This window comes from Ambystoma mexicanum, chromosome 6q (genome assembly GCF_040938575.1).
Source record: "Ambystoma mexicanum isolate Mex_15411 chromosome 6q, UKY_AmexF1_1, whole genome shotgun sequence".
NCBI classification, from domain to species: Eukaryota; Metazoa; Chordata; class Amphibia; order Caudata; family Ambystomatidae; genus Ambystoma; species Ambystoma mexicanum.
Genome location: NC_090937.1, coordinates 153,164,302 through 153,186,783, shown reverse-complemented (window position 1 = coordinate 153,186,783; position 22,482 = coordinate 153,164,302). Strand labels below are relative to the sequence as shown.

Genomic DNA, 22,482 nt, shown 5'->3' with positions numbered 1-22,482 from the left:
TAGAACTGCTTGATTAGAGTATACAAGGTGGAATCCACAAGCACATGAGAGGTGCACTCGCAGAAGAAGAGAACCCTGGAATTGCTGTGCTGAGGAGCGAGGAGCCGTGATGCCGACGCGCAGCCGAAGATCCTGAGAGTCTTGCTGAGGTGACTGCACGGGACTGGGAGCTCCTGTGAGGGAAGGCGAACAGCAGGCGCTACTGGGGAGCAGAGGCAGAGCCAATCACAAAGGCTGGCTGTGCTGAATGGAGTGGAGTACCCAGCGAACTGACAAGTTGGTTTTCCTGTTCAGGGAGGAGCCGCCGAAGGGAGCTTCAGAGACTTGGTAAGTGTTCTGAGTACGAACGCCGTAGCGTTCCAAGGGACCTTGGAATGGGTAGTGGTCCTTGGAAGTAGTGAAAACTACATTTAGTGAATACCGAACTGCATAAAAGTTGTTATTCAAGTTTGTACAACTTAAAGCTACATTTATTGAAAGCCCAACAGAATGAACGGTGCTATCCTGATGGAAGCAACACAACATTGCACTTCATGAATCTTGAGCAGCAGGAAAGTCGTGGTTTGAGTGAAACCAAGTAAATGTGAGATTTGTGAAATACTGAACGAAAAGAAAGCTGTTATGTGATTAGAATGTAACTTGCTAAAGACTGCATTAACTTTCTGGGACAATCGAGTATATTAAGTAACCCACTATCAGAAAAGCACTTTAAGGAAAATGTGAAAGTGAAGTTGTTTTGAATATTATTAAAAGGCTGTGGGGAAACGTATGGTTGCGTGACTTGTGATGTGTGGACCGTGTGGTCTGACAACTGCGCCTAGACCAGGACGTTTTCTAACATTGACATTACCAACATCAAGAGTCAAATCACAGACAAGGCATGTGGTTGCTGGTTGCCTGGCCTGTAATGGGTGGACCTTGTGGTCTGAAACCGCTACATATTGGAAAAGGAGTAAAGAAGTGTGTGTTCTTGGTGAAGCTAAGCAAATGATGGAGCAAACATACCAGGTATTCTCTTATGAACTTGTGAGCAGAGGAAGCAAGTTAACTGTTCAGTATAAATCTCGGGGAAGGGATCCCTCAGAAGCAAAGAACTGGAGAGTGTTTATCTTGGGGGAAGGGAGTCCCAATATCACAGTGTTGTATGAACTTGATTACATTTGAACTTGGGGAAGGAAAACCCAAGACCTTCTTTTGATGCAAACTGTGATGACGGTGAACCTACAGAAGGTAACTTTATAACGGATCAAACCTCCTTGAAACAAAGTTACGTTGGAACTATGTTGAACTTGAGTACTTATATTTGGTTGAGAACATTTCCCCACTAGATTTTGTTGTAGTTGTGAGGACAAGCATAGGTTTTGACACAGACCGACTTGACACAGACTTTCCTTAGATTTCTTTGGGCAGGGAAAATCCCATAGGGTTAGTTTGGTGGTACACCATCCTGATCAGCAAAGCTTTGTTTAGAAATATATTTTGAATGGATTGTTTTCCCCCCAACTATTCCTCATCTATGATATTCGGATCTCGCCAGCTTCACTGCTTTGGAAAAAATAATTCTCGGCAGAGGGCGCTGTGCACCAGGTTGTGGCTTCGATGTCCCTCGATGGTCTCTGTAGCGTGTCGACGTCACCAGCAGTATAAGTAGCTTGTGCCGTGCCTGTTGGCTTCAGTTCTGTTTTTCCAAAAATTGGCAGTGGGGCGGTAAGCTTCGAAGGCCTCTTCGAAGAAGCATAGGAAGTCTGGTGAGTTTAAAGACTCGGATCGGCATAAGCACTCAGAGTTCTCCTTCTCCTCCTTCTCCTCCTTCTCCTCCTTCTCCTCCTTCTCCTCCTTCTCCTCCTTCTCCTCCTTCTTCTCCTTCTTCTCCTTCTCCTTTCTCCCTTCCCCCCCCCCCGACTGGGTCGGATTCCCCGAGAAAACGGGAAGAATTTAGAGTGCACATGATGAATGTCTTTGAGAATGCGGTCCGACCCCCTCAAAGAAATCTCGAAGGAGCCAGAGCCTGGTCGCTATTTTACGATGCGGGAATGTCAGAAACTACTTTGGCTAAGGCCAGTAGTAAGGCGGAAACTCGACATTCTCGACCCGACGTTAAAATGTCAAAGGTTCCTCGAGAGTCGAATGATTCTCCGACACTGGCTAAGAAGCATAAACCGTTGAAGCATTCAACGAGTTCATAGACGCCGGCTGCGCCGATTGGTTCAACGCCGAAGCCAAAGGTGAAATTGGCTCCGTTATCGAAGAGGTCATCAACGCCTTTGAAGATTCCGTCAATTCCCTCGAGGCAAATTCAAGAGCAAGAAAAAAGGTACACATCTCTACTGAAGTCAGTCTTTTTTAAGTCTATGTCCTCTATTTTTGAGGAGGAAATTGCCTCAGAGGAAGATATTTCTCCATTGGGAGTACAATTTGGTACTAGAGGTGTACCAGATGAATTAATTGACCGTGAGTCAAAAATGAGAGATCTTTGTGACACCCTTCACTCTGCCAGTGGCCTTGATACGTCATCAGAGTTAGATTTTGCAAAACCTGATCCTGCAGAACATGCAGACTCAGGGTACAGGAACCTGATGAATAGGGTTGCTGATTATATGGGTTGGGGTAGAACCTCACCAACCTTCGAACAGGATGACATGACAGACATTCTGGACTAGGGCCCGCAAAAAGACCCAGTTCTTCCTTTTCATAGGGCTCTTCAAAGAACAGTGGTAGCAAACTGAGAGGCTCCTGAATCTGGGTCAGCAGTCAGTAGGAATTTTCCCAAAAAGTATAGACCATCAAGCAGTGATCCTGATTATCTTAGTAAGCACCCTACGCCTGAGAGTCTAGTGATACAAGCTGCAACTTCCACAAGACAGTCAGCCTATCCATCTATCCCACCGGATAGAGGTGATAAAAAAGTGGACGCTTGGGCTCACAAGGTGTTTACCTCGGGCAGTATGGCCCTTAAGTCCGCTGTTACCTGTACCCTGGCCAGGTTCACCCATACCCTGTGGGATTGTGTTACGGCGGCTGAACATATTCTAGAAGGCGCAGAAAGGGAAGGCTTTCTGAATATTGTTAAAGATGGCAAGGAGGCAATGGGAGAGAGTCTCCAATCAGGACTGGATACTGCTGACAGCATCAGCAGATCCATGTATGCAAGCACAGTACTGCACAGATTTGCGTGGTTGAGGAAGTCTGGTTTTGCACCGGACGTGCAGGCCAGGCTACTCAACATGACTTTTGACAGCTCAAGGCTGTTCGGCAGTAAAGCTGATAAGAGCTTAGAGAAATTGCAGACCTCCAAAGCGGCGTCGAAGTCCCTTAGCGCCTCTATGTGACAGCCTCAAAAACCTTATTCAGGCTCATCTTTCTGGAGAGGTCGTTCTTTTCGATACTACTCGAGGAAGAGGACAGGCTGTGCAAAAAGGCCAAAGAAAGTTCCCTCGTAGTGGACGAGGAAGAGGTGTGAAATCAGCCTCCGCAGTGGCATCTTTGCCCTCAGCCGTTCCTGCAGCCACCTCCAAATCACTCGGAGACCTTGTCACACAAGACCCCGGTGGGAGGCAGAATCTCTCAGAATCTGAACGAATGGCGGGGCATTACTTCAGACGCTTGGGCACTGGAAACGGAAGCTCAAGGTTACTGCCTTCCCTTCCTAAAAAGGCCTCCGGATCATCCACCGGGAGCCAACTCTGTCAAAATTCCAGATTCGCTCCTTGTGCAAGAAATTTTAACTTGCTAGAGAAAGGTGCAATAGAACATGTACCTGTAGCGGAGAGGAACAAGGGTTGGTACTACCCTTACTTTCTCATCCCAAAGGAGGACAGAGGACTGAGACCCATCTTGGACTTACGAAGCTTGAACAAGTTCCTCAGGAAGGACAAGTTGACGATGGCAACCCTTTCTCGGATCCTTCAGGCTCTCCAACTCCAAGACTGGTTGGTATCATTGGACCTTCAGGATGCTTACTTTCATGTGCCAATCCATCTCAAGCACAGAAATTACCTGAGGTTCGCGGTTGGCGGTTCTCACTTTCAGTTTCGAGTTCTGCCATTCAGGCTGACCTCAGCCCGAGGGTTTTCACTAAGCTGATGGCGGTTGGGGCAACAACTCTCAGGAGAGGGGGGATTCAAGTCTACCCCTACCTGGACGATTGGTTGATCATCGCTCGTTCCCCCGAACAAGCTCAGGAACATCTATCAATCACCTGCCACTCCCTACACAAACTGGGCTTCTCCTTCTATTACAAGAAGTCCCATATGGTACCATTCCAAAGACTCTAATTTATCGGAGTAGTCCTGAATACTTCCTCGGGGTAAGCCTCGCCTCCCCAGGCTAGACCTCATCACATTCTGCAGGTGGTAACAAAAAGTTCCAGAATGCCTAGCATCTGCCGGCCTTCGATTTTCTGAGGTTGCTCTGTCTCATGGCATCCTGCATTCTTCTGGTGCCAGAGGCCTGATTGAGGATGAGAGCCCTTCAGTGGGCCCTGAGGACTCAGTGGTCCCAATTCTCGGGGAATATGTCGGATCTTCTGCAAGTTCCAAGCACAGTGGCTCAGGACCTTCTATGGTGGGCTTGCAACGACAATATCTTCAAAGGAAAATCCTTTTGGCAACCATGGCCGGAGATGACAGTAGTGATGGACGCCTCACTCATGGGGTGGGGAGCCCACACCAACGATCTGACAATCGGTGGTCCAAACTAATCTTTTGGAGCTGAGGGCAATCCGACTAGCGCTGAAGGCCTTCCTGCCCTCCGTATGGGAAAAGAATGTCTTGATAATGACAGACAACACGGTGGCCATGTACTACCTCCACAAGAGAGGAGGCGTATTGTCACTACCACTGTGCAGCTCTGGTTCTGGGCAGTACAAGAAGGAATCTCTCTGTCTGCAGTTCACTTAGCCGGAGAGCAGAACACAGCGCAGACGCTCAGAGCAGGCAGGGCACAGTCTCCCACGAGTGGGAACTAGCTCAGGAAGTCCTTCAAGAGATCTTCACCCTTTGGGGAACCCCTCAGGTGGATCTGTTTGCAACGGTGCCAACTGGAAATGCGAACTGTACTGCTCTCAGGAATTTCCTCCGAGAGGAGCTCTAGGAGACGCGTTTGTGGTGGACTTGGAGTTTCCACTTCTGTACGCGTTTCCCCCAGTCCCTGTGATTTCTCATATAATCAGGAGGTTGAGAAAGTTTGGCAAACACATCATCCTAATTGCCCCGGATTGGGCCAGGAGGATGTGGTACCCGGACCTTCTGGACATGTCCATCTGCCCTCCAAAACGTCTTCCACAAAGAGAGGAACTTCTCTTGCAAGAGGAAGGTCTGGTTCTCCACCCAGAAGTCAAAACACTCAACCTTCATGCATGGTTTCTGAGAGGTTGAGATATAAGGATTGGGACCTCACGGATGACGTAATGGAGATTTTGCTTTCGGCCAGAAGGCCAGCGACTAAATCCTTGTACCAGTGTCATTGGAATAAATTCAGTAACTGGCGCAAGGATAAGAATGTGGACCCTTTTCAATGTGGCACTCCTATGGTGCTATCTTTTCTGTTACATTTGGCCAATCTGGGGCTCCAAGTTGGAACAATAAAGGGATACCTGGCAGCACATTCCATTTTTAAGCGCTCCTTGGAAGACGTTTCCTATTTCAAGACTCCATTGATTATCCAATTTTTTAAAGGGCTCACCAACGTGTACCTTGCAGTACCATTTGATGTCTCTGCTTGGGATTTGAATCTTGTGTTGAAATTCCTAACTTGTATACCTTTTGAGCCTTTACATTCCTGTCCTTTAAGGCTTTTAACACTTAAAACCTCCCTTCTTGTGGCTTTAACATCAGCCCGCATGGTTAGTGAGTTATAGGCTCTCTCTTGCAAACCTCCATATACTACCTTTCACAAGGACAAGGTAGAGTTAAACCTTCTTTCTTGCCGAAAGTAGTTTGACTTTCACTTGTCAGACTTTCACTTGTCACAAAAAATAACACTCCCAACCTTCTTCCCTCCTCCTCATTTGGGCAAAGAAGAGGAGACGTTACACAGATTGGACCCAAAAAGTTTTTATATAGCAAGAATGTCAAAATTCCGCCACCATGACCAACTTTACGCGGGTTATACCGGTCATAAACTGGGATTAGCGGTGACTAAAAGAAACTCTATCCCACCGGATTACTTTGGCTATTGTAGAATGTTACAGGTTAGCTGGGAAAGACCCGCCGGAAGGGCTTCGTGCCCATTCCATGAGGGGTAAGGCAACTTACGCGGCTCTTCAGAGGGGAGTCCCTGTAGTTGATATCTGTTCAGCTGCAACTTGGGCATCAATACATACTTTTGTTAAGCATTCCTGTTTAGACGCCTCTTCTTTCCATGAGGGATTGTTTGCAAAAGCTGTACTTCATTCTATCCATGATAAAACTAATTAGTACTCCCACTTCCTAAATTATCACTGCTATGGGAGTCTACCATAGATGAGGAATAAGTGGAGGACACAATCCATTCGAAGAACAAGTTACTTTCCAACTGGTAACATTCTTTTGACTGGAGGTTCCTCCCACGTATTCCTCATCGCCCCTCCCATCCTACCCCACTGTACAATTTACGTAATTTACATTTTGCGTTTCACAAAGAGCTTACAGTCTGGGGCACGACTGAATGATTAGTTGATTATACCAAAAAAACAGAACTGATTCAACGGGAGCGGCACAAGCTACTTATACTGCTGGTGACGTTGACACGCTACGGAGACCGTCGAGGGACATCGCCGCCACAACCTCGTGCACAGTGCCCTCTGCCAAGAAAAACTGTTTCCGAAACAGCAAAGCTGGCAAGATACGAATATCATAAATGAGCAATACGTGGGAGGAACATCCACTCAAAAGAACGTTACCAGTTGGTAAGTAACTTGTTCATCTGTTGTCTGTCATCTTTTTTGATACCATGTCTGTCTCACACTAGCATATATATATTTTTTCTGTTGCATGCCACTTGGCCGTTTCAAAGTGCAATATTTGGCAAAACTTGGATTTAACCCGCTCTTAGAAATCACTTCAGTCCTGGCATTGTATTGCAACCAATCCCACACCCTGGCAGGAAGAATGAGCCGGTATGTAGGAGTAATCGGGTTACAGATACGTCGCCTTTTTTCTTTAGCCAGCATGGCATACAGTAAAAACTCGTATTTACAGTGTCATTGGAAAAGAACGATAGCTGTGGAAAGACCACTTTGTTTGCATAATGTTTTCTGGTGAAAAGGTAGTGCCCTATGTTAATCACTGCACCTGTGTCTGATTGTTATTAGCATTCTGATCCTTTGTCGTTTTTCAGCTGTTTCCATTAAAATGCTTCTCTTCTCTTTTTTTCTTTTTTTTTCTTTAAGTGCATTGAAAATGTCTCCAGACAGAACTGCCCGATATGTATGGAGGTAAGTAACAAATGCAATCAATTCCGATTTTGGGGAGTTATTGCTGCTGACTGTAGTCAATAGCTGAATGCAGTTTGTTCTCCCATTGAACAGGACATTCACACATCAAGGGTAGGAGCACATGTTCTTCCATGCGGGCACCTTCTCCACAGGTACGGATGTTTTAAGGGATCCTTTTGGAAATATTGGTGCAAAAATATTGATTTTTAAGTTGTGACTAAATGTCCTCTATTCTTTCTAGAACTTGCTACCAAGATATGTTGAAAGGGTGAGTGTTAAAACCCTCTCTTTTTGTTTGTTCTTTTGCTTGGAGTATGCTCGGTGATGTTTGGCCACAAGCCAAGCCAGACCCACACTGCATTGTATGAGGACATGTTTTGGAGTAATATGTTTATGCTCAACATCATTTTCAAACATGGTTATTGGACGCCTTTGAATGTCCTCTTGGAATTGTGTGTATTTGTTGTAAAATGGTCTCTTTGCATTAGGTTGTCCTATTAATCTCTCGTACCCTGGAGACCATAGAAACCTATGACATTTCAAAGGGAACATTTTATTCATACTTTCTGTATTATTTACTCAATACCTGTTGGATGTCATTCCTGGGAAGGAGGCAGGGCCAGAGCACGACTTGCAGTTGCACTAATCAAAAAAGAAAACCTCACGGGGCATATGGATAACTGCAGCAATGCCTGAACTAGGGACCTCCTTCGCGCTTGCTACCTGTTCCAACCATCTGCCCTTTTCTCTGTGAGGATGGAGTTCAGTGGGGCGGTTGCACTTCTGGGAGATTGAGTTGATCCGAGAATGTCAAAGATCTCTAGGTAGTGTCACACCAATTAATGAGAAGAGACTTATTGATTCCCCAAAAACATTTGTCATCCCAACTGATAGGTCTTGGAGTGATGATTTCAGTGTTATGTCTACCAATGCTGTTTTTGTAATGTCTTGACTCTACTGGTATACTTAAGTTATTTTAATTTGGTAATGGCATAGTGCATTTAAAAAGCCCATAAGTAGAATTTAATATATGTGCGAGAGAGCCCACCTGTAGGGTCTAAACGCATTTTCCAGGGACAACCTAGATTCTTGGCTCTGTATTCACTACACAAAGCATTGTGGTGCAAGGAAAGTGCCCACACTGCAAGACCGAACGACTCCTCAATCAACTTCAAAACTTACTGTCACTTTGACTTTTCTATTGCTTGGCAAAACCTTAGAGTTCCACATATACTACACAGAATGGGGCAAAACCCATAATTGTGTATAGGCAACTGCAGTTAAATGTTTAGCTGCTTTAATGGCACAGAAAATATTTTTTTCAATTTTGCGGCCTTGCTTAAAGTGAATGTTGCGAGAATGGACCCATCTTGGTCTTTGGTAGGATGTGGACTGTCGTAGTCTGGGCCTTGAATTTGAACATTACTTTACTAATGAGCCCCATTTATTTGAGATCAAAACATCTGGGCTAGTCTAGAAATACTAGCAAATAAAAAGCAAATCCATTGGAAATATCAATGTATTTTGTTGGAATATTTTTGAAAACGCGTGGTGGCATACATAAATAACCAACATATTTTAAAATCTTTTTCTGACAAATACTCAAGAGAAATGTTCACTTTGAAGTGGAAATTATGCTTTTGTTTTCCATCTAAAATGCAACATCATTACATAAGAAAGGAACACGATGTCCAAGATGGTAGTGCATGCCTAAATTCATGCAGTTTGTTGATCTAATTAGTTCCACGCTAAACCGAACAGATTTCCATTAACATTAGGGTTCACTCAATAGATGGTTTTGAACGATATATTACTTTGCAGAACTTAGTCACAACAAAAGACAAACTGTAAACCCACAACTAAGTTCCAACAACACAGCCAACTTGATGTGAATTAGCTACACCACGAAATGGCAAATCATTTTGCAACTGCTAATGCATGCAGAAGGTGTTGGAGAAATAGTTTCAGATATGTAGAGAGCAATTTGTTTAAGTCTGTGTCCTCAATGTAACCATAAGAGTCTGTGAAAGCGAAAAATACTTTTGTAAAGATATCGAGTTAGTTGCTTTGTGCCTAAAGGACAATAGTAGATACAAGGCAGTGTGATTCGTAAAATGCAGAGTGGTTGCAACGTTTAGTTTGCAGTACAAATGGCCTCATTACAAGTTCGGCGGTGCAGTAAAAAACGGCGATAATGTACTGATATCTGTTACTCTGTTACCACTGCCTTAATGTACCACCGTACTATAATTTTGGTGGTGAGGCAGAGGAAAAAACACCAGCAAAATGCTGGAGCATCTCCACAGCCTTAATGCCAAAAGAACCCACAGAATTTCGATGAAATCCCAATGGAGTACGACCACTTGTAATGCGGCAGTAATTCTGCTGGACCAAGTGCGGTAACAGTAATTTTGCTTGCCAGTTTTTCTGCGGATTTACAGCCAAACTTGTAATGAGGCCCAAAGTGTGTTCACTGCTTTTTATAGAATCAGAAAATTAATGAGCCACGTCAGTGGTCGTGGGCACTAGTTGCAAAATCCACATCACGGACACTTAAAAAAATGTCCTCTGTGAAATTTGGATTCTTTTTGGAATGAGGGGTGATATGGAAATTCAGCCAGTGCACTGTTTAACTGCCCGTTTGCACCCATTGCCTTAAGCGATTGTTAATATTGCAGCCATATGCATGTTTAGCATTTAAATTCGGTGTGGTTTGAGAAAGAAGTGCATTTGCAGCACTGAACTGCGGTTGGGGGGAGGCTGTAGCAGACTTAACGAGATAGCCCAAGCTCAATTCTGCAAACTCATGAAAGTGACATAATCATAATTTACTTGCGAAGAGCTCGTCTCTGCCATTAGATTATGATTACATCTCCCAGTTTGATGCATTTATTTTTGCATCAATTCTGCCTGCATTTGTCCATATTTCTTTTTTTGTCATTTATTTCTGTATTCATCCACATTTATTATTTGTCATATAAAATGATTTGCAACCAGTATTCTTTTTCATGTATTCAAATGTATAAAAATGCATTTATTACAACAAATAAGCATTCATTCAGGACAAAGTAAAACGGTTATTCACATCAGTGTCAGTTCCATTTTGACCATAACTACAGAATTTATGCTCCTGATTTTAGATGTACGTTGTCAGCAATTGAAGAACTTTCATACTATTTTTCATGCACCTTTTACGCTCTCCATACTGCCAGTCTCCAATGTGATTGGCCTGTAACGATGTATGATTGGCAGCATAAGGAACCAATTTATATTTTTATAAATAAATGAAAACAAAAAGCAGATTGATTTCCAACTGTATTTGTATAAAAATCAGCAAAAACGGATTTTGCGCTTTGAAGCACAATTCTGTTGTATAAAGCGCCTTACAAATGCTTAGTAAAATAAACTAAATAACGGGTACCCTTAATTATGATGAATCCTGTAATGTCCTCTTTCTGTTATTAATGTTGTGAAGGGACACCCTGTCCCCTTTCAGTTGTTGTGTTGTGGGTTGCAGCCCACGTGTTGTGGTTGGTGGAGCTCCCGCCTTCGCGCCAATTCACGCTTGATGAATAAAGAGAACAGTATAATTTACTGCCTCTGCACCTCATTGAATCTTGCTGTATTATTGGCCATAATTAAATGTTTCATCTCGCATGCCTGTAGTCAATAATGGAGACAAGGTAATCTCACGGCGTGCAACATTTCATCTTTCAACACCCGCGTCCTCCTGGATCCGCACAACGGTGAAAGCTCCAGCTGCTCTCCCGAACCAACACGGAGCCAGTGACCACACGCCCCGCTCCGGCCCACTGCACATGCTGCAGTACATGCCAAATTGCCCTGATACAAGGAACGGTGCGACCGCCGAGCGTAAGAACGCTTTCACTGCCACAGAGGAAATTTTAAAGCTCACGCGCCCACAACAAAGAACACATGTTACGACATGCAAGCTCCGTGTGCATGCACACCATCACAGCCACAGAGGAAATTTGACATTTCAGTGCACCATAATGATTCCAGCAGCAAAAGATTACATTTTCTCAAGAAGCAAGATTTTCAATCAAGCTGCACAAGTTGCCACTAGTCATTTCTTCTGTGCCACAAGCACCAGACCCAAGAGAACACATCGTTTAGAAGGCCTCGCCACATTCCCAGCTTTCATCCAGCCCACAGCAGCGCATCAAGCCTCAAGGGCAGCTCACTTCGCTACCCAAAGGTGAGCACTTAAGAACTTTGTGCCCCAGCCACCATGTCAGACACTGAAGTGGGCAGCAGCTCAGAGCCCTCAGTCTAATTCAACCCCTCACAAACCTGCACACATGGAGGAGGGAGGACATGCCTCATTGCAACTACAAGCCATGCAGCATTTTGACATATCTGACAAAAGCAGTTTGGTACCAAGATGGTCCAGGTGGTTAAAGGAACTATTCATATATATTGACGCGACAGGTGTTTTAGAGAAGAATGCCGCCTTAGAGGAGTATTATTGCACTCAACAGGACCGGAAGTGATGGACATTGTGTTCGAAATGCCAGAAAACTCGACAAATACATTCCACGGCATTATTGATTTGCTGAATAATTATTTTGCACCGCTGTAAAACGTGGGCTATGAACGACAAGTTTTCCACACGTCCATGCAGGAAAATATGCACAATTTTGTAATGAGATTGCGGAAAAGGGCAAAGTACTGTGCTTTTGATCTCTACTCTACAGAAAAGGCCCTAAAATCCCAGGCCATTGCAAGATGCGAATCACCCGATTTATGGAAAAAGCTCTTACAGAAGAGTAGAACTCTTGATGAAATTCGCCAACTTGAGAGAGCGGACACTGACCTATCTCTTCAAACTGAATCGCTAAGCAATATTAAAATCACGCAATCTACGTCACCAGCAACTCTGTGCCCCATATGCACAACTGAACGCAATTCAGAACAAACAAAGTGTTATAGATGTGGGTACAATTTTCCACACGTCGGCCCATGCCCGGCAGTAGGCCATCATTGCGAAAAGTGTGGAGGTGAAAACCATTTTGAATTGGTTTGCAAGAACATTACATTTTTCCAGTTGACAGAAGCTAGCGGACATGGGAAAGTCATCGCCTGAGGCGGGCAAGTGCTCGACCGAACACGTGGCGATCTCCCACAACTAGCAGGCACAGCTCACACTGCAGAACACGAGAGTCATCACGCAGAGACTGGCGGCGTGAAGATAGAAGGGAAGACTCTGAGCAACACAGACGCAGAAACGACTCTCGGAGACGGGCACCAAGACAGAAAATCTGATACCTGGAAGTGTCCCTGCGACAAAGACATGAATCAAATTCCTCCTCATCGAGTGAAGACCGAAAAAGAGGGTATGTACACGCCATATGGAACAGCACAGCCACAGAATACAGCCCAACCCTGCTACTGCAGATAAATGGACAGAGCGACTAATTCCTCATTGACACTGCAGCCACAGTGAATGTCATTAATGAACAAACATATAGGTCCCTCACCAAGAAGGAGTGAGGAAAGCAGACATCGACATATATCCGTATGGCACAAATAAACCTCTTAACTGTACAGGAATGGTCACAGCCACGTGCAAGTACAAGGACAAGAGCTTAAAAGTCAAAACATACGTGGTGAGAGGGGAAGTTCCAAGGGGAAGCATCCTCGGCTTTCGGTCAGCCATTCAAATGGGTCTAATACAAGTACAAGTACGTAATGTTTCCAGCACTGTTCAAAGGCTTTGGGAAACCAAAAGGCAAACAAATAAAGCTACACAAAAACACCCAGGTACAACGGATGGCCCACCACCACAGGGGCATACTCCTTTAGCATCCAAAGGCATGTGGAGTACGAGATACAGTCCCTACTAGAACAAGACATCATTGAGCCAGCAACAGGACCTACACCTTGGGTGTCCCCATAGTACCTGTGCCAAAGGAGAACACCACCAGCATCCGCATCTGTGTAGATATGAGAGCCCCCAATGTGGCGATAGAAAGAGAACGACACCTGGCGTCCCGAATGACGGACGTGATGCATCTGCTGCACAGGGCGAAAGTACTCTCAAAACTGATTTAAACAAGGGGTACCATCAGCTAGAACTACATCCATCATCCAGATACATAACAACCTTTTCCACAAACCTGGGTCTTTTCAGGTACAAACGTCTCAGCTTTGGGGTATCGTCGGTCGCAGAGATTTTCCAAAATGAAATCCATCAAGTCATCAAACATATCCCCCACCATTTAAATTATAGCGATGACATTTTAATATTCGGAGCCACACAAGAGGCACACAATGACACGCTCCTGAGTGTGTGCATGGCGCTAGAAGAGGCAACTTTGACACGAAATAGTGACAAGTGTGAGCTCAGAAAACCGACACTAAAGTTCTTCGGACACATATTCTCACACAACGGCCTACAACCAGAACCCAACAAAGTGCAAGCATTAGTGGAAGCCCCTATGCCCACCTCAGTGTCCGCAGTCAGATCTTTTCTAGGAATGGCGAGCTACTGCACCAGATACATTCAGGACTTTGCTTCAGTCAGCACACCCCTCCGACTACTCACCGGAAGGGGACAAGAATTTTCCTGGTCCAGTGAGTGCAATGAGGCTTTTCAGGAAATCAAAAAACAAATCGCTTCCGCCTAATGCATGGCGTATTACGACCCGGAACTCAACACAGAAGTGACAGTCGATGCCAGCCCTGTTGGTCTGAGGGCAATATTAGCACAAACAAAGCCAGGAGCCTCGCCCGACTCACCAAGACGCATAGTAGCCTACGCAAGTCGCAGCATCTCTGCAACGGAATGTACATACTCGCAACCGGAAAAGAGTCTTGCAGTTGTACATTTACCATCATCACGGACCATCAAGCCCTTACCACCATCTATGGTAAACCAACGGCCAAGATGCCACCACGCATTTCAAGGTGGGTACTCTGACTACAAGAGTATTCCTTCAATATCGTACACCGCCCGGGGAAATAAAACAACCTGGCGGACTTCTTATCTCGATATCCCCTACCAGCTCAGGACGAGAGGCAATCCATCAAAGCCAACCAATACATAAACTATCTAGTAAGCAAGGTACTACCCAAATCAGTCACGAGTGCACAGCTGATAGAGGGCCTGCAAAATGACCAGCTGCTCCAGAAAATACAAGGATGCCTGAAGTCGGGCCAGTGGCATACCAAAAATAAACACGATCAGCCGCTATCCACAGCTGAAGAGAGGTTTTTCAAAAATTCCGACTCATAAGACACACGTTGTCAATGTCCCCAGAAGGATTATTCCGGAAAGAAAATAGAATCGTCATCCCGGCAAGCTTGCAGGACCAAATACTTGAGTTGGCGCACTCCGGACATCGAGGGATCATCTCCACAAAACGACAACTCGGAACCAAGGTATGGTTCCCACAGATGGACGAAAGGGTGGAACAAGTACTAGGTAACTCCATAGAATGCAAGGCAGTCACCCTACGCACGTTTCCCGAGCCCCTCAAGATGACACCGATGCCACTACAGGTGTGGGACAAGGTTGCCATCGACATGTTCAGCCCACTAGCAAATGGCAAATATGTACTTTTAATTATCAACGAAATGTCCAGGTTCCCAGAAGTTAATTTAATTCATTTCCACCAGTGTCCAGGCGGTGGTACCGGCATTAGACAAAACATTTGCCGACTATGGTATCCCCTCCATCGTGAAGTCCAATAATGGACCCCTTTTCAGCGGACATGACTTCTGCCTTGTTTGCAGAACACCTTGGGTTCCAACATCGTAAAGTCACACCCCTGTAGCCACAAGCAAACGAAACGGTGGAGAGATTTATGGGCAATTTAAAACGCACTCTACAAGTATGCTCATTCACTAAGGGATCCTTCATGCAGGCAATATGCACCTTGTTGTTGGACTACAGAAACACGCCACATAGCTCTACGGGGTTCCATGTCATTTCATTCTGGGATGTTTTTTCGCAGGGTTTTTTAACGCGCATTATTTAATGAAAAAACTCATTCCCTATCCCCTTTAATTTTGTATATATGCCCGAACACCCACATCCCATATAAATATTTTTCTTCACCCCCAAATAATTTCAAAGGTTTTTTTTCATTCAAGAATCTTCTGTTAAAAAAAAAAAACCCTGCGATAAAACATCCCACTACGAAAGGACGTTGTACCGCTTTATGGGAACGTGTGCCTCAGCACTAATGTTTGGCTCGAGTCATAAGAACCACACTGCCGCACAATCCCAAAATTTCTCGCTCCTCTGAATGTGCTGACACGGGCCGAATCAAAGATAGGGAAAGCAAAACCAAAATGAAGGAGTATGCTGACCATAGGCGGAAAGCAAAGCCCAGCAACTTGCAAATAGGAGATCAGGTACTGGTTCAGCATATCCAAGACTCTAAAGAGGTCATCGCTTTTAAGCCAGAGCCAATGACTGTGTCTCATATACAAGGGTCCATGATAACAGCGGCCAGCCCCACCGGCACTGTCACCAGAAACTCTTCATTCTTTCGGACCTTTGACGGTGAAGAGCATCAGGAGAACAGCAACCCCACAGACAGTGAGGACTTGTCCGTCCTGGACTCTGAATATATAGAAGGCGACATGGACGCTGATGATAGTGACAGTGACTGCAATGCAGAAGATACTCCCTAAATGTGCAGCCCTTCCCAAAGGGTTTTTCGTAAGCCATCTTGTTGAATTGAAGAAATGAACTAAAATTCTACGTTTCTTGTTAAGCAAGGGGGAGATGTAATGTCCTCATCTGTTATTAATGTTGTGAAGGGACACCCTGCCCTTTTCAGTAGTTGTTGTGTTGTGGGTTGCAGCCCATGTCTTGTGGTAGGTGGAGCGCCGCCTTCGCGCCTGTTCGAGCTTGATGAATAAAGAGATAACAGCATAATTTACTTCCTCCGCGCCTCATTGATTCTTGCTATATTATTGGCCATAATTAAATGTTTCATCTGGCATGTCCGTATTCAACAAATTCATTTTTCTGTGAAATGTCAAATGTCCCCTATATTAGTAATACTAGGGAAGCACACTGCTTAGATCATCCTACTTGATCTCTCATCTGGCTTTGACACGGTCAACCATACCATCCTGCTCCACCGTCTCTGTGATAACCTGGGTATCACTGATCAGGCTCTGGCCTGGCTGACCTCTTTCCTCTCTGATCGACCCTCCCAGGTCAAACTTGGGTCCTTCCTATCATCTATCTCTCTCTCTACCTGTGGTGTTCCACAGGGATCTAACTTCTCGCCCTGGCTTTTCAACATATACTTGGCAACTCTCACCCACTGCATTGCCATTTTCTGCTCAAATTTCCAGTGCTACGCTGATGATACTCAACTCATCTTCAGGCGGCCCTCGGCCACCTCCTCGCCTTCTCTCATCTCTGACTGTCTTACTGCCATTCAAGAGTGGTGTTCTGCTAATGATCTCTGTCTGAACGCCAGCAACACTAAAATCCTCTCCATCGGGACACCCTCTCCATCTTTTCCCCTCACTCTCTGGCCAGCCTCCCTTGGCCCTCCTCCTACCCCCACCCACGAGGCTAAGAACCTCCGCATCATCTTTCATTCTACACTTTCCTTCTCTGCCCAGATCTCTGAGGTCCCTAAAAAGTCAAACTTCCTACTGCACCTCCTCAGAGGTACTTTACATTTCCTTTCCTTCCCCCAGAAGCTCACTGTCTCCCAAGCTCTGGTTCTCCCTAGGTTGGACTATTCTAACAGTCTTTTTCTAAATCTACTGGCTTCTTCTCTCCGCCCTCTGCAACTAATCCAGAACAGAACTGTGACACTTGTCCTTGGCCTCAAGCCCTGGGATCGTATCTCTCCAGCTCTAAAATCTCTCCATTGGCTCCCAGTGGATGCAAAGATTAAATTTAAAACCCTCTGCATTGTCCGCAAGGATTTCTGGGGCCTGGGTCCAAAATACCTTCAGCTATCCCTCCGTAAATACCCCCCCTCAAGCTCTTTCCTCCTCTTCCTCTAACTCCCTCTGGGTCAGTCGTTTTTCTAAAACAAGCTGGGGGTAGATCTGTCTTTGGGTGGGGCCTCCCTCTGGAACAGCCTTCCTGCCACTCTAAAACTTGAGGAAAACCATCTCAGGTACCGGAAGTACTGCAAGACCTTCCTCTTTGCTTCTGCTTTCGCCCCTCCTCTCCCCTGCTGATCTGCTCTCTCTTGGCATCGTGCATCTGGACACCCTCTGTCCTCTGGTTCCAGGTTCCCGCTCACCCTGCCACCCTACCGCACTGCCTCCGGGCCACCCCTTGCACTGGGGTCTGTATCTGTACCCATACAGCCTCCCTCCCCCCGCCCTTTTTCTGCCCCTCCTGCACATATCAGACCCACCTTGTCTTCTACCTTAAACCCAGCACTTGCCACTTGGCTGCACTACCACTTTTGCTGATTTTATTATTTATTTATTTTATTATTATTTATCTTGTCTCTCCTTTGCTCTGTACTTTCCACTTTCTCCCCCCCTCCATGCACTTTTCCCCTCCCCCATGCACTTGCACGTTCTCAATGGCACTAGGCCTAGTAAGATCGTTTTGTTCTCCCCTGTTCCTCTCCCTTGCCTTGTCGCGCTCTGAAACACCTGTGTATGAGCGCGATATAAATAAAATATCATATCATACCCCCAGTAACTGTGCTACAAAACCTGAAGCTCAAATTATGTGCAAGTAATTGGTAAGAACGTGCCTTTCCCTATTGTTGCTGCCACAAGGGGAGGTTTTCAGGCAGAGTATATTGAAAGTGTGTCCAAACTCGATATCCACGGTTCCTTTACTGGACAGTTTAGCTTATGTTAATGCTGGTTACTGGGATTTATATTGCACACCTTTGCCATTTGCATGGTCTCCAGCAGGTCACATGGCTCTGAAAGGGAAAATGTGTCAAGGTGGGATGGTGAGGAGAGCAGGAAAATACATTTTGTGCTTAACTGTTGGTGCATGTAGAACCAGGAGCAAATCGTATCTGCATGGGTGTGTTTTGTAGTCAGACAGCGATTTGTGCATCAGAGGCGTTTTGCTTCCAGATGGGAGAGAGACCTCAAGTGCCTTACTTGTCGGAATGATTTGGCGGGGGTGAAGTGTGCAAGTTCATTCGAGAGATGTACAATGGTGACTGTTTAGAGAGGGAGGGCCAGGGAATAACATTCACTACTTTGCTAAATTGCATTTACATACCAGGTTTTGCATGGTGGGACATTATTTATGTGCTTTAGACAAGTTGATTTCTGCTCCACTAATTTGTAAAAGGCATGTCGCATTGTGTTAAATTAATCACTTCTAGTGCTCTGTTTTTGTTTGCAAGGAATATGAGTCCTATTGATGAAAACATATTTGCCAAGGGTGCCATCATGTGATCAAATGAGAAAGTTCCTCTGTGTCCCATCTAACCTCATAGAACACACTTGTTCATCATAGAACCCCATGCAACCTTACAGGGCTATTATCCCGCAAACAAATATTACATCTTACATACCCTCATCACTCATCAGACAACCTAAAGCATATTAGAGCACTAGAATACCACAGCCTCAACAAATCTCACCCGCACACATTAGAACACATCTTCTAATCTCACAAACCTATTATAGCACACAAAATATTATCAAAGTTCACAGAACGCCTCTCATAGATCACAAAGCCGTAACAGCTCTGTAATAATACTGCAGTGCCTCCTCAAATCTTGCAAAACAATCCGATTTCATTATCAAACCTCATAGTACAGGAGCATATGTAGATAAAATAGTCCCTGTCAGTTTTAATCAGGAAAAGGTAGGACTGACTGAGATTAGAAACTAGCTATAGATGAATATTTACATGGTGCCACTCTGGTCCTTTGCATGTCTTGCCATTTTTATGCCTTTGTGATGTCCCTAGGTTACATTGGTGATAGTGAATTGTGTTTTTGTAACCTTTTCCGATGAACTACTATCTTTACAGCGATAATGCCATTTTGAGTAGTATGTACAAACAAATGCCGCCCTATGTGCTTAAGACCTGTCCTTTGGCTATCTTGCTTTTTGGCGGTCTTCCTACACCTGCAGGCTTGCAATATAATTATAATTGTTCTTTTATAACGCGCTTAGTACCAGAGATTGTTTTGGATTGGGATTCGAACCTGTGTTGTGCTGCGTTGTCTTGCTTCCAAGACAAACGCGTTGCCCCTGAGCTAGCCCCCCTCATATCCATTTAAAGATATTCACTTTTATAGAGTCCTGGTCAGAACTCCCGGTCAGTGCTTTGTGTGACATTAACTGTTTGAGACTGGAACCACCTGTATTCAATCCACATTTCTTCCAGGGGGTGTTTGCGGGACAGATGGAGTAACTGGCTGTCCATGAGTGGACAGCCCTTACCTGTTTTGTTCAGATACTTGCACTTAGACGGCTAAGGTAACTCCATAACCTCGATTTTGGATAAGAGGAGAGGGGCTGGAGTTATTTTGCTTCTCATTCTGCTGTGTCCTGGCAGTAACTCGCCTTCATGGGAGTGAGCCGCTGTACCACATTGTAAGGCCTGTCCTGCAGCTAGTCTGCTGGAACCGTACCTGAACCGGACATCTGAATCGCTGCCTAGCCAGGCATAGTCCTGCCCTTTCTCCCTGTCGAGCTCTCGTGGTAGCTTCTCTCATTTTGAGCCACCTGGATTACTGTAACTCTTTATTCCTTGCTCAACCTAGTTATATTTTTCATTGATTGCTGATATCAGAATTTGGCAGCTTGTGTTAGGCAAGATTGTATGCAGTACCCTTTGGGTGCACTACAACAACCCTGACCGCCTGACAATGGGAACGCAACCTTTGGTATAAGCTTGTACTAGACAGGTTGGTAACGTGTTGAGCAGCCAGGCTTATCTCAAGAGGGGTCAATGTGAGCTATAGGGGAGTTACAAAGAGATTCACAGTGACAAGTATTCAAATAAACTCTTACACACAAGGTTTCTTGAATAAACAATTATTCATTTATTTATCCGTCAGTTAGAATAAGCCTTCTTCAGAAGCGGTAATATAAAAGTAACACTCAAATATACTTTAAAAAAAATACACACTAATATTTCCAAATCAGTGAGTACCCTTTTGGGATGGCCCACAGACACTACCTACACCCTCAGGTGAAAGAAGAATTCAAAGTAGGGGCCACAGGCTGTTTAGGCTTGGGAAGTAAAGAAGCTGTCGGCAACTCTAAAGAGCAACCACAACAAGTCTCACCAACAGAGAACAAGTGCAGTTACACGACAAGAGGGAAGTTCTCTTAGACTGTACAGTACCTTTAGGTTGAAGAAAAGTGCAGCAGATGACTTATGTTCCTGTGCAGCTTTGCAGATCCTGGTGTTCCTGGGACTCAGTTGTGAGGACAAGAGGGAGGACTTCTGGGGTTTCCTGCACTGCAATGGGACGGTTACCGACCGCAACCGGCATTCTTCAAACAAGTGGCACTTTGGTGTTTCAGCTTCTCGCGTCTACTGCAAATAGCAACACTACGGTTTCTGGCTGTCGAGATGGACTTTCCTTGCATCTGGGGTTCAGCACTCTGTTGAGGTGGCTCAGGCTCGGTCAGTCCGGCTACCTGGGAGTCCGGACGATCTTCCTGGAGCTGTTGGCCAGCTTAAAAGCAACGCACACAATCAAGTGTCCCTCTCCCTGGCTTTTGGGTTTCCAGCAGCAACACTGAAAATTCAACCACCTCCGAGAGGATGTCCAGGTGGCTTACTTTGGAGTTGATTGGTCCCACCAACTCAAAGGGAGAAGTCGTCTTTGCAGGGGCTTATCTGTCGATACGAATTTGGAGTTTCAGCACAGCAGCAGGGCTTCACCGGGCAAACCAACGGTCAGGAGTTGCAGCAGGTGTCCTCTTCAAGTTCTTCTTCGGTTCCTTCATCCAGGGGTCGACTCTGCCTTGCAAGCCAAAAAGCCTCACATTGTATGCAGGTTTCTCCCATTCATTCCAGCCTAGCTGTCAGTCACCCAGCAGGGTGGCTGTCCTTGCCAGACAGTCAGCCAGCCAATCACCACAGTGTGCATTTGGGTCACTAAGCACAGAGAGTTTCGGGCACCAACCTCACTTCCTGCCCCCACCAGACACCCTATAGCCAGAGGCGGGCTTCACTCGTGAATCCGGCCAAAGGCAAAGCGAACAAAGGGACCAAACCTGGTTTGGCGCGCAGAGTAAATCTCAAGAAGGAACTTTCCACAAAGAAATGGCGAAAAAAGAAGACCGGGGCAATTTTGACAAAAATGGCACCCTTGGGTGCTTTACTGCAGCTGCGAACGCAGCCCGCAGTAAATGCACACCACGGGAGTTAAAAGTAAACCACTGCCACCAGTCATTCAGTGAGGAAAGGGTAACATAAAATTGCTACATCAGAAGCTAGACAAAGGGGATACTAAGTAACCCATCCAGCACCCTATTGTAAGATAGTGTGTGCTGAGTCTAGAAAGTTACAAATGTAAGTAAAGTAAATTTAACTTTACTGCTCTTGGAAACAGTTTATCCAAGAGAAAGTATGTAAACCTTTGGGAAATCTGGAAGACTTCCCTGTGCCACTACACTGAAGGTGCTGTGTGACGCAATGTAAAAGATGATGCCTATGGAGTTTGTCAGACTCCACAACCAAAAGAAACACAGAGTTCAAAAATCACATTAAAATACAGAGGGAAAAAACGGTCTCGCTCTCCAGGTAAAAAATCAAGTCCTCAAAATCCAGAAAAGTTTCTGGGGGCCTCGAAGGTAGAGAGGAATTGGAACATTTCTGAGAATTCTCACTAACAGCTTGCATCTCTACAAACACCCCCTATGGTTCACGTATCTCACCAGTGTTTAGTTTGTTGCACTGGCTGCTGGTCCAGCTGCGTTTCTGGTTCAAATCTCTTTGTATCGTCCACCTGCCTTTTTATGGCCATGGGGCGAAGTACTTGCAGGAAAAATGTTGACTCGATCTGCCGGCGCAGCCTCTTCGCTCCCAAGATGCTGGTCTCTTACCTGTTTCTCACTATCATCGGGAGAGGATGGCTGGTCGCTCCTTTTTCAAAGCTGCTGCT

The 22,482-nt window shown here is 45.3% G+C and overlaps 1 protein-coding gene across 2 annotated transcripts in view; it reads left to right on the top strand.

The window, feature by feature from the left end:
- The window catches only part of RCHY1 (ring finger and CHY zinc finger domain containing 1), a 269,821-nt gene that overhangs the window by 178,055 nt on the left and 69,284 nt on the right, over positions 1–22,482 (top strand). For both annotated transcript variants that reach the window (XR_011282170.1, XM_069630570.1), the window contains exons 5-7: positions 7,370–7,414; positions 7,508–7,566; positions 7,656–7,682. Coding sequence is in view for 1 of the 2 variants with exons in the window: in XM_069630570.1 (XP_069486671.1) it covers positions 7,370–7,414; positions 7,508–7,566; positions 7,656–7,682 (131 nt within the window). In the remaining variant the exon portion in view is untranslated. The remainder of the gene's footprint in view (positions 1–7,369; positions 7,415–7,507; positions 7,567–7,655; positions 7,683–22,482) is intronic.